The sequence below is a fragment of the Patella vulgata genome, chromosome 5 (assembly GCF_932274485.2).
Source record: "Patella vulgata chromosome 5, xgPatVulg1.2, whole genome shotgun sequence".
In the NCBI taxonomy this organism is placed as follows: Eukaryota; Metazoa; Mollusca; class Gastropoda; family Patellidae; genus Patella; species Patella vulgata.
The window spans coordinates 67450354-67463463 of NC_065883.2; the positions used below are offsets into that span (position 1 = coordinate 67450354).

General features: G+C 38.4%; 1 protein-coding gene across 1 annotated transcript in view; it reads right to left on the minus strand.

Moving 5' to 3' along the window:
- LOC126821360 (lysosomal-trafficking regulator) overlaps positions 1 to 13110 on the minus strand; it is a 52978-nt gene that overhangs the window by 12303 nt on the left and 27565 nt on the right. Inside the window, exons 30-42 of the mRNA XM_056101167.1 lie at positions 11946 to 12022; positions 11276 to 11464; positions 9652 to 9797; positions 8888 to 8993; positions 8573 to 8634; positions 8130 to 8188; positions 7575 to 7727; positions 6601 to 6845; positions 5964 to 6030; positions 5432 to 5585; positions 2585 to 2725; positions 1635 to 1852; positions 317 to 526 (exon numbers count right to left, since the gene is read on the minus strand). Coding sequence (XP_055957142.1) covers positions 317 to 526; positions 1635 to 1852; positions 2585 to 2725; positions 5432 to 5585; positions 5964 to 6030; positions 6601 to 6845; positions 7575 to 7727; positions 8130 to 8188; positions 8573 to 8634; positions 8888 to 8993; positions 9652 to 9797; positions 11276 to 11464; positions 11946 to 12022 — 1827 coding nt within the window. The remainder of the gene's footprint in view (positions 1 to 316; positions 527 to 1634; positions 1853 to 2584; positions 2726 to 5431; positions 5586 to 5963; positions 6031 to 6600; positions 6846 to 7574; positions 7728 to 8129; positions 8189 to 8572; positions 8635 to 8887; positions 8994 to 9651; positions 9798 to 11275; positions 11465 to 11945; positions 12023 to 13110) is intronic.

A 13110-nucleotide genomic window follows, 5' to 3' on the forward strand; every position in this document is an offset into this window, starting at 1 on the left:
GCTTGACACAAACTATGTCATTTCGGGACTAACATATGATTCAATTTTATTTGAATAATTCGCTTGCGCATAGGAGTTTTTAGCAGTGGGTGGAAACCGGAGGACCTGGAGAAGACCCACGAAGTTGGACAGACGACCCTGCTCCTTGACACATACAACCGGGGAATCAAAATCAAACCAGTTGACTCAATGACAGACCATATGATACAGCGTGCACGTGCTAATCATTCGGCCATTCAACCAAACCTCATGGTAATGAATTTTAGGAACTATATAAATGATTTGTAACATTATTGAACACAGAACCGGCACTTACAATATAGTTTCTATTTCGTTCCTCCGTATCTCCATTATTAGATGTCGGGTTGAAGATCTGTGAAAGTAGACTGTCGTTAGATTTAGATAAAGACACGTGAGGTGCTCTGAACAGTTGTTTTGGCGTCTGACCGTATGTTTTTATCATGGTTAACATCGCTTGTCTTTTTAACGGGTCGTTTATCTTGCCAACATCCATCCCAAAATATGTCTGGAAAAATAACAACATAATAATATAAATCGAAAGAAATCATGGAAATATTATGACAAACATCATTGTGGCTAGAGGAATAAAAACTTAAACTAAGAGAAGACAGTAGAAGAGAAGAAAATGAAAAATCTACATTGACCAAGTGACACAACAAGTAGAGAGAGAGAGAAGGAGAGAGAGAAAGAGAGAGAGAAAGAGAGAGAGAGAGAGAGAGAGAGAGAGAGAGAGACATCCAGCTGACACAAAATAGGTTATTTATCAATCTGATTACATTTACACAGATCCTATTTCGTTTCGTTTTTATAGTTCAAAATTTTTTTTTACTTGTCTTTACTACACTAGGATCTGGAAGGGTTGTTATATAATTCGCATTCTGGTTAAAGTGATGGATTAGCCAATGAAACGGTCTGTTGCAGCGAGTTCTTGGTGTGCGATGCATGGAACTGGGGGTATCCTACTAGAAACATCAATGTTGATTGGTTAATCAAATGTCTGATGTCAGAGGGTCAAAAGGTGCCTGTATGACCCCTGACACAACCTCCCACTACTGGTCAGATCTTCATGTAGCAGAGGCCATCGAAAGTATAAATCTGTATTTTAATCAGATTGGGTTATTTAGGGATTAACATAATTCGCTTGTAGTGTAGGGGTAGGGATCTTTTACCAGTGAGGGGGGGGAAGTGGTATTATTTTGATTCCCCAATGGCATGTGACAATAAGGGAGAAAATAAGGGAGAGCGAGAGAAATGGGGTTTAACGTCCACTCGACACAAACTAGGTCATTTCGGGACTAACACATGGTTCAATTTTATTTCAATAATTCGCTTGCGTGTAGGGGTCTTTAGCAATGGGAGGAAACCCATTTGGACAGGCACTCAATGACAGACCTTATGATACAGCACACAAAATAAGGATAAACGGTCGACCAAAGTGCCTATCAATATTACAGGTGGGAACATTTTCTTCCCAGCTGGTTTCAGAATTTACACATAAATATTCATGAATATGGAAGAATATATACCCATTTCTTAAATTTGAACTCTCAGCCAATGAAAGCTCTCCACCATTTTTTATGTTTTATTAAAAGTCTAGAAATATGAAAACTTACAGAAGGATGAAAAACGTTAAAAGATTTTTTTGCCATTTCTCCTTTTTGTTTGTATCCAAAAACCAGATCAATCCAATGGTTAATTCTACGAGATACGTAAGCCGATTCCAACGCCTGTCGATGAATTAATATAAATAATCTGGCATCTTTTTTACACCAGGTCGGCAATGATACATCCCACACCACTTCACCATTCTGTCGACGGCCAAAATTAAAACCTGAAAAAAAAGCTCAATGCCTTATTGAGTGTCTAAGATAATCAATGTCACTCGTCACATTTTAATTCCAGTATTTTTGTTCAGAAATACAGAGTCTAGGAGGAATAATGAATGAAATGGGGTTTAACATCCTACTTTTCTTCTTCCTAGTGTTGGATGAGAAATTTCCTTCGGACTTTCAAGTGCGTATTCTGTTAGGAAGGAGAAGCATCTAATCATTTTGATGGTACCACAAAGAAATGAAATGAAATGAGGTTTAACATTCTACTGTTGTGCTCCGACTGAGCTAATAAAGATGGGCAGTGGCACTATGGCATTCTTTTATATTGAATTCCAACTGCCAAGGAATCTTTTACGTGCACGCCAATGTATACACAAGACCTTGGTTTATCATCACATCAGAACGACTAGACAGCTGTCCTTGTCAAGCCCTCCATCATGCATCACTGACAAGGGGAAACCACGCCGGAAGAACCTGACGAACTTTTTCGGAAAATGCAGGGATCGAACACGCAACTTCTAATACTAGCAAGCCAGCATCTTACCCACTTAGCCACCGTGGCTCCTTATTACAATATAAGTTGGAATTTGGTAAAGAGTAGGTGTCTAGACAAACTGTCCTTCGCACACTGCATGACTTATGCTCATGTTGGTGCAAAACAGAAAACAGTAGAATGTTAAACCCCATTTCGTTCTATTGCATTTAATTACAATACATCTATCATAACTTACCTTCGGTATTTTTGAAGAAATCAGGCAAAAAGAAGAATTCTGGGATAAGTTCTTTAACATCCGTCTGAGATTCGTAACTCGATAAGCGCCAAGATGTCCGGGCTGAATGGAATGTTCGATCTGGGATATCGAAACTACCATCTGAAACAAACAAATTAGTATAGTATCTTGGTTAATGCCCTGTTTCATCTTTTAATTGTACAATAAGCCAACTCTAATATATACGATTATGCACCTTTGTTACATCAATAGCTTGTTATAGCTAATCATGCTCACTCACCTTGCATTCCATTGGATAGTTCGCACTGATGTTTGTATTTATATTCATATCTTTCTCATTTTTTATCTTATTTGTATATATGCTTGATAACGACTTGTGAAACCTTGTTGAAACGTCGCAGTGAAATAAACCATAGTAATTGTTATCCATAAAAGTGTGTTTTTGAAAACAAATTAGTAGATATAATTATATACATCTGACAGATGGTCGACTCTAATTCTGGGTAAAACAGTACACAATTGAACTGGAAATACACCGGACACAGTATTCTATGGAATAAACAGTGATTGTAATCCACAGAGAGAGAAATGGGGTTTAACGTCCACTCGACACAAACTAGGTCATTTCGGGACTAACATTAATGGTTTAATTTTATTTCAATAATTCGCTTGGGCGTAGGGATCTTTAGCAGTGGGAGGAAACTGGGGGACCCGGAGAAAACCCATGAGGTTGGACAGGCGACCCTACTCCTTGTCATGTACAACCGAGGATTCGAAACCACGCCAGTTGACTCAATGACAGACTTTATGATACAGCGCGCACACACTAACCATTCAGCTATCCAACCCCCCTGTAATCCACAGAATAAACAGTAGCCTAATTATAGTCTATGGAATAAACAGTGATTGTATTCTATGGAAAAAGTAGAATATTTTAAGGACTTTTAACACAAAATTAAGCATTTGTATTCTCCAAAATATATTCGGGATTGGCCCTTTAAACATTCTAATTCAATCAGAAGAAGACTTATTGTTTCCTAATATGTATGACGGACCAAAAAACAGATAGACGGACAGTCACATTTGAAGAGCAAGTCCTGGTACAAAGTAATAATAACAAGCCAACAGTGAGGCTGATGTCCCCCGCCGAAATTGGAAAATAATTAGAGGACACATATAAATTTATCAAAAATAAGCGGAACGGACAGACAGACAAACAGACAGATGGACGAACCCATTTTAATAGTTCCCTGCTTTCTTCGAAAGGCGGGGGACAATCAAAGTAGGAGAGTTATTGTTTTCCAAAGTCTCGACCAATCAAATTGCGTATCGCTCTGCTTACCCTGAGCAGAAAATGCTCATTATCAAACTTAGTCAAGGTATTACTGTAATGAAACTATACACCAAGTTTCATCAATCTCACTTAATTAGAACTAAAGTTATCGTGTCCCAAAGCATCAACCAATCAAATTGCTTATCTCTGCTTACCCTAAGCGGAAAATGCTCATCTTTGAACTCCATCAAGGCATTGACCTAATCAACACATACACCAAGTTTGAACATTCTAGCCCAATTAGGAAGAGAGTTATCGTGTCCCAAAGCATCAACCAATCAAATTGCTTATCTCTGCTTACCCTAAGCGGAAAATGCTCATCTTCGAACTCCATCAAGGCATTGACCTAATAAACACATACACCAAGTTTGAACATTCTAGCTCAATTAGGAAGAGAGTTATTGTGTCCCAAAAAGTGTGACGGACAGACAGACGGACGGACAGACAGACGGACAGACAGACGGACAGACAGACAGACGGACGAACCCATTTTAATAGTCCCCTGCTTTCTTCGAAAGGCGGGGGACAATAATATGTATATTTATATCGTGCAATGTTCCATGCTAGTATGCATGCTTAAGGTGTTACACAGACTGGGTGCCATAATAGGCCGTAAATTGATGAGTTTTTAAATTAGCTTTGAATGTTTCTAGGCTGGATGAGAGTTTACTCTGTTTTTGCGATAACCAATTATGTGAGAAATACCATACTGACATTCGGTTTTTAAAAGTTGTACGCGAACTAAATGCGTTTGTTAGATACTGACAGAGCAGCCCCGAGTCGAACAATCGCCGCCCGAGCTGTCTTCGTCAGCTAGTTTCACAATATCGTGCAATAGGTGTATTAATGTGATTTTTAGGTTTAACCCCGCAAACAATGCCAAAATAGTGTTTTCACTGCTTTCAGAAAACTGAAATTTAAAAAAAAAATTTTTTATGAGGGTGACCCTCCCACACACTTCCTATCGAGCTGCCGCTCGGTCTGCGCAGCCTCATGCCTGGCACATACTGTCAACATTGTATATTTTTCCATTTCCGCCCTTCCCCCCCACAATATATATTTCACGGCTACGTTGCGACGGTACCAGCATACCCAGTTGTTGACACCCATTACATCACTCCTGTCTAACAAATCATAAAGCTGTGGTGTTACGGTGGCGGCATAGTATTTCACCGTAACACCACAGCCACGCTAACCATTCATAATACATCTAACTATCCCTTTACAGCACTTCACTCCCTACACATTTCCCCTCGTCCTACTTTCCCAAACGTCAACAACACATCTCATACATCCAGTTCGCTGATTAACCCTTGTACCACGTCTACTGGATGAGAGTTTAATGTTTAGCGGTAATAAATTCCACAGAAAAGACACAATATGAACAAACAATCCGTATCCAAATGATAAGAGAACAATAGGAAAATATATAGGCGGACAGTCAGATTTGAAGAGCAAGTCCTGGTACAAATTAAGAGACAAAAAGAAAAATATCTGATGTTAATTAAACTTACCCTGATATGAGAGAAACATCTGTGTAAAGGGAGGTAATCTTACTAGATAGTGTAAAACAGTACCACTATTAGAATAATGGCTACCATAATGATATGGTGGAACTCGTATTAAATGTTCTATCTCAATATTCTTATCATACTCTTGCTGTAAAAACTGAAAAACAAACATCAAAGTTATTAATCAGCCAGTTTTCATGTTTTTCTTACTGATTAAGAGTAGACATTTTCAGTCTATATATCATGCATAATAAAATTTGGCTGACCAATCAATGTTATAAAGCAATACTTGATGGAATGTTCCAAATTTTAAATCCACCGATTGTCAGTTGAGTAAATACAACAATTTCTGACGACGAGGCAGGCACAAATCTATATATCACCATTACAATTTGGTATATCATTTTTCAGGACTGGAAGATATACAGCGCCTTCCACCTAGGGTGTTCTCTCAGACAACCAATTTATTTCTCAATTACGGTTAAACGGACACTCTTCAAGGTAAAACAATTAAAATAATAAAATGGTGATTTACCTCGTAATTATCACCGTATTTCTTCTCTCTAGATTTATCCTGAACAGCTATTGGTTTACTTAAATCTCTGTCAAAAAAAAGGAATCAACATACAAAATTCATATTTCAAAATTGCCATTCTCCTATAGTTAAAACAATCATACTCTAGCTGTTCACTGCAAGCATACTCTAGCTGATCCCTGCAATCATAATCTAGCTGATCACTGCAATCATTCTCTAGCTGATCACTGCAATCATACTCTAGCTGATCACTGTAATCATACTCTTGCTGATCACGGATATTATACTCTAGCTGATCACTGCAATTCATGCTAGTTGATCACTGCAATTATGCTCTAGTTGATCAATGCAATCATAGTCTAGCTGGTCACTGCAATCATACTTTAGTGAATCACAGTAATCAGTCTCTTCAATTATAGTCTAGCAGATCACTGCAAATAGACTCTAATTGCTCACTGTTTCAAAATGGTGATTCCCTATCATAGCCTTGATTACCAAATACTGACTACAAGAGACCCAGTCTGAATCCGCTTTACACAGGAAAATGCTTTTATATTTAAATCTCTAGACATACTGACAATGTAATGTGATGCACAATGTAAAAAAAACAACAAATTAATTGAGCATTAAACAGTACCTGTAAACAGATGGATCCTCTAAATCCAATACATCACTTTCATATTCTCGTAAGATAAACGGAAAGACTGGATATTGCATCAGATCGCTGAAAGATCGTCCAGCTATTTTATTGAGGTAGATTAAATAATCGTAGTTTGTAAGTAAACCGTCCAACCACATCTGTTGTACGACATCTAAATTCTGGGTAACCATCAAGTTAGGTAACTCTAAACCTTGTAAAAACACGTACAGTTCATCTCTTTCCTGGAAAAAGCATTAAATTTGTTATCAAAACTTCACATAGATTAGTTTAAGACCAGCATAGAGAGAGAGAGAGAGAGAGAGAGAGAGAGAGAGAGGGTTAACATTCACTTGACACAATCAAGGTCATTTCGTGACTAACATATGGTTCAATTTTATTTCAATAAAAGGGAGATAGAGAGGGGGAGAGAGAGAGAGAGAGAAATGAAATGAAATGGGGTTTAACATCCTACTGTTCTGCTCCTAACCTTGGCTAATGAAGACGGGCACACGCCATACTGTGTGCTATGAGGGAAATTTTGCCCGGGCAGCGGCAAGGGATCTTTTACGTGCACGTCAATATGTACACAGGACCTAGGTTTTTCGTCTCATCCGAACGACTAGACAGCTGTCCTTGTCAGGCCCTCACTGACAAGGGAAAACCACGGAGAGAGAGAGAGAGAGAGAGAGATGTGGTTTAACATCCACTCGAGACAAACTAGGTCGTTTCGGGACTAACACATGGTTCAATTTTATTCAATAATTCACTTGCCCGTAGGGGTCTTTATAGCAGTGGGAGGAAACCCGAGAATCCGGAGAAAACCCACAAGGTTGGACAGTCGACCCTACTCTTTGTCACGTACATCCAGGGAATCGAAACCACGCCGGTTGACTCAATGACTTATGATACAGCGCGCACGTGCTAACCATTCAGCCACCGTAACCTATCGTATATATAAGATCAATATTTACCTTTGTATTGGTGAACGCCAGAAGACATGTTTTACCATTGGTTAGAAATATTTCTAGACCCACATCCTGTAGTTGATACCAGCGTTTGTGTAATTCACGGATATTCGCATGTGGCCATGTCATCGATAACTCATCCTTATTACCCAATAAAACCTGTAGATTATAAAAATATGATAATTAAAACCCTAAAGTCATGGTTACTTTCTATTGATTTTAAACAACATTTTAGAATATTCTATTTTTAATTTCCAATCACATTCACTTAACACCGGATGGCCCAGTCGTAAGTGAAATGAAATGAAATGGGGTTTAACAACCTACTGTTCTGCACCGACTGGGCTAATAAAAAAAGGCATATGCCATACAGTGTGCTATGAGGGGAATTTTTCCCATACAGCAGCGCTACAGTCTACCCTTATATCAAATTCCAGCTGCCAAGGGATCTTTTACATGCAAACAATGTGTACAAAGGGGAACCACGCCAAAAAAACTCAATCAACTTTCTCGGCAAATGCAGGGATAATAATACTGAAATCAAAGTATGATATAACCTACTTGAGTGTAATTAGCATCTGTAATGGCCTCGTCTCCCACAAAAAATATACACATCTCACCTTAAACAAACATAAAATAAAAATATACACAACTCACCTGAAACAAGCACATCCACTCGACACAAACAAGGTCATTTTGGGACAAACATATGGTTTAATTTTATTTCAATAGTCAGCTTGCATGTAGGGGTCTTTACCAGTGGGAGGAAGCCGGAAGACCCTGAGAAAACTCACAAGGTTGGACAGGCGACCCTACTCTTTGTCACGTACAACCGGGGAAGGCAAACCATGCCAGTTGACTGAATGACAGACTTTATGACATGTGCTAACCATTCGGTCATCCAAACCCCCAGCTATTTTTGTAGTGAAGGTGAAAATTTGTTCAAATTGATCTTTAACAAAATATTTTAAACAAGCTATATTTGAATAAAGCAACAAACTTACCAACTAATAAATCTCCTTTGCTTTCTGAAGATGGTGAAACGGCCATACATCGACATGTGTGCCTGAAAACAGAAAAATAATGAAATTCTAAATTACAATAAATCTTCTTTGAGCTGCAAAACTAAATATAGAACAGAAACACAAAGGCATACATTATGTCTGAATTTAAAAAAAAAAATATCAAATCTATCTTCTTTCAAATGATGGCGAGATTTAGATTTGGAAAACAATAAAAAAAAAGTAATAAAATTAAAACCGGCCAATATTGGGGCTGATGTCCCTTACTACAATCCTAAAATAAACAAATCCACTTACTGAATTTTTTCGTTGGTGTAAAGTCTGTAAATCAGGGCGGCAGAATCTGATGTCTGATGATCATCTTCAAATAAAAACTTTAACGGTGCATCATATTTCTCAGTTTCTGCAAAAAATAAAATCAAATTAAAATAAGTTTTAATTCTTTAATTAGATTTCCAATTGTCAAGATTTTTTTTAATATGTGAGTTGGACCTGACAAAGGCAACATTTTCCTTGTCAACCCACAAGTCCCATTCTTGACAAGTGAGAGCTGGGTTGGAAAATCCAAAGATTCTTGTCAAATTCAGCTGGGATTTCAGCCCAGGCCCTGGATTCACAAAGCATTCTCAGACTTACTCAACTTTCAATCACTGTTTATGAGAAATATCTTTGATCCAGAAACATATAGTTACTTATTGATGTATTTGATACATTAAAACAGCAATGGTTTTATAAAGGACAATAATCTTTTTACAATAAGGCAAACAATTTTGAGTAAATTCTTAACATAAGTCTGGGAGTATTTGGTGAAACCGGGGCCTGAACATTTGAACAATAAAATGTGACCCGCTCCCATGAAACCAGGCTCTTGTCGCACAACTTCATTTTATAATGTTGCCGCGTATGAGCCGAATTCCAGATAATACCGTAAATTTAAAAAGAATTGCATTTTCGGAAAACTTAGGCTGTGGACTATTCAAATATGCTGCCAGCTCCATTTTTATAAAAATGACTAAGAGCCTGGTTTTGTGGGAGCAACTCACAAATATTTGTATACATACCTAAAGTTTTCTTGTTTTCATCTGTAAGAAATTTTTCTGGTATACCAAGATGACATCTCTGTACCCGTTTTCTCATCCTACCAGGACCTTCTGTCGGATCTAACTGCCACGATATAGGATACGATTCTTCATGGAACCAAACAGCTCTATAATAAAATAACATAATATAAGGAAAAAGAAATCAAATGAAATGGAGATTAACGTCAGACCCTACATATTCTACTTCACTGACTTCAAGTGGCCGGGAAACCACTTGACAAAACAGACATCGGTCGAGAAAGAGAGAAATGGTGTTTAACGTCCAATTGACACAAACTAAGTCATTTTAGGACTAACATATGGTTTAATTTTATTTTAATAATTCGCTTGCGCATAGGGTTCTTTAGCAATGTGAGGAAACTGGAGGACCCGGAGAAAACCCACAATGTTGGACAGACGACCCTATACGTATTACATAGGGTGACATTCGTGACCATTTTCAACACAGGTGTTTTCTACATCTTACAAATGTGCTGATTCAGCATATTGGGCCACTCAACACAGGCTAGGTCATTTCGGGACTAACATATGGTTTAATTATATTTCAATAATGCGCTTGCACATAGGGGTCTTTAGCAGTGGGGGGAAACCGGAGGACCCGGAGAAAACCCACGAGGTTGGACAGGCAACCTTACTCCTTGTCACGTACAACCGGGGATTCAAAACCACGCCAGTTGACTCAATGACAGGCCTTATGATACAGCGCGCGCACATGCTAACCATTCGGCCATCCACCCCCCCGCCAGGGCATTGGAGCAAACAGAATTGAAACCATGCCAGTTGACTCAATGAAAGACCTTATGATACAGCGCGCCATCCAACTCCCCCCCCCCCCCCAGCCGTCATCGGACATAGGATATCCTGGTTTATATGCATTATTCATGAAATCAATATTTTTCTTCGGATATAAAAACACAAACTCTGCTGAAACTGGTGACAGATTCCTAGTATTTTTTAAACACCAAATCAATATTTTTTTTCTCATATAAAAACAAACTCTGCTGAAACTGGTCACAAATTCCTGATATTTTCCTTGCAGAGAGAGAGAGAAATGGGGTTTAACGTCCACTCGACACAAACTAGGTCATTTCGGGACTAAAATATGGTTTGATTTTATTTCAATAATTTGCTTGCGCAAAGGGGTCTTTAGCAGTGGGAGGAAACCGGAGGACCGGGAGAAAACCCATGAGGCTGGACAGGCAACCCTACTCCTTGTCACGTACAACCGGGGATTCGAAACCACGCCAGTTGACTCAATGACAGGCCTTATGATACAGCATGCACACGCTAACCATTCTGCCATCCAACCCCCTGTCATCGAACATAGGATATCCTGGTTTATATGCATCAATGTTTTTCTTCAGATATAAAAATACAAACTATGCTGAAACTGGTCACAAATTCCTGATATTTTCTCAACTAGTATAAAATGTAGCATCTTCCTTGCAATTTGTTTGTTATTTTCTGTTTGCTCCAATGTCCTGGCCCAAGATGCTACATCAGTATATTTGTCAGATGTAGAAAACAGCTGTGCTGAAAATGGTCATGGATGCCCAGTATTTTCCTCTACTGAAACTATACATACCTTTCATGTGTGAGATTTTGAACCAATTCTTGCCAGGATTTTTTAATATGTATTCCTTCCGTCATACTCTTCTTGATATGATTAATCAGTTTCTTACGTTGTTGATTCTGTAATTGAGTCACGGTCTGCGTCACTTCCATAGCTCGATCAGAGATCTGCTGTTCCAACTTTTCAAATCGTGTTAAAATTCTAAAAAAAAAAGGAAAAATATAGAAGAAAATTAATCATTATATATCAATAATCAAAATGGTTGTTTATTTTTTAACAGTGAATGAGAAATTAAACACTTGTAAATTGGACACTCATTATAAAAATTGAATGGTCACCTTTAAACAGGACACTGCAAGTACAAATCAGATGATTTTTTGTGACTTTAAATGATTTATAAACGAAGATTTGATATTGAACGGATGTGAAAGAAATTAGTGCTAAATACACAAGATTAAATGATAGCCGAGTTACAGTGACATAAATTGAACAGTTAACAATACAATTTCTATGTTTATTGGGATACATTTCTATGTTTACTTTATAAGTTAATGTTTTAGGACCTCTACACTCTTAGTCTTTTTTTTCTTCCTTTATAACCCAAGTTTCCGTTTCAAACCACACATGTATGGGTTATATAGCAGCACCCATGGGTGTGGCTTTTAAAAAAAAACAACTTTACCTGGCAATTCCAGTTGCTCTTTTTTGTGACCACATTCTCTTTTCTTTTTCAAAATGGACATCAATAGTTTTTTTATCCTGGGCAAAATACAATAAAAACTGTTTATTTATCTTCATATAAGCTGCATCCCATTATATCTAAAGATTAATGCCATGCATTTGGCAGAGTATACTATCCTATAACAACAAGTACTGCCAATCTGATTAAATTACTGATCGAAATTTTGCTTCGTTATTTTATCCTTTCGATAGCCTCTACTACATGAAGATCTGACCAGTTGTAGTGGGAGGTCGCATTAGGGGTCTTACGAGCGGCTTTTGACACTATGACATCAGACATTGATTAATTAATCAGTGTTGACGTTTCTAGTGGTCTACCCACAGTTCTGTGTACAGCACGCCAAGAACTCGCCAAAGCAGGCCGTTTCATTGGCTAATTCCTCACATCAAGCAGAACACCAACCCATTTCACAGAGAATTACGAAAGTCTTCTATCTCTGTAAAAGATGACTGCCTTCAGCACGTGCCGTCACAGCACGCGGCGTCAATCATTGGCTGAATAGAACGTGCATTGTTTACATAAGACATTACTGCTTCGGGCAGATGATGATGGTACGAGGTCAATTTTACCCGGACAGTAGCGTTTCCACCTACTCATTGTCAAATCATAACTGCCGTGGGTTCTTTTACATGCCGTGGGTTCGAGGTGCTGTTCTTGTACAGAGGTTGGAACTTGAGTCCAAGTTAAGTCGCGTCAATGACTTGACTTTAAATATTTATTGCGACTCAAGACTAGACTCGTACTCGGCAGTCGAGATAATTCGCGACTTGAAAGAGCTTAGGACTAAAGTCGCGGTGAGGGGCATAACACTAATTTACCTTATTCGACATGAATTGGTGACTCATTTGATGAATTGGCGACTTGAACGGGACTTAGGCTTTGTGAAGACTTGGGACTTGACTCAAGTTGGCACTAAAGTCAAAGACTTGGGACTTGACTCGGACTCAAAGTGCAGCGACTTGAGACTCGACTCAGACTCAACGTCCCACAACTTGTACCCACCTTTGCTCTTGCCAGACACTCTTCTTACACCACTGGCAAAGGTAAACCACAGTGGAAAATCTTTGGGAACTTTCTCTGACAACAATGAGATCGAATCTGGGAC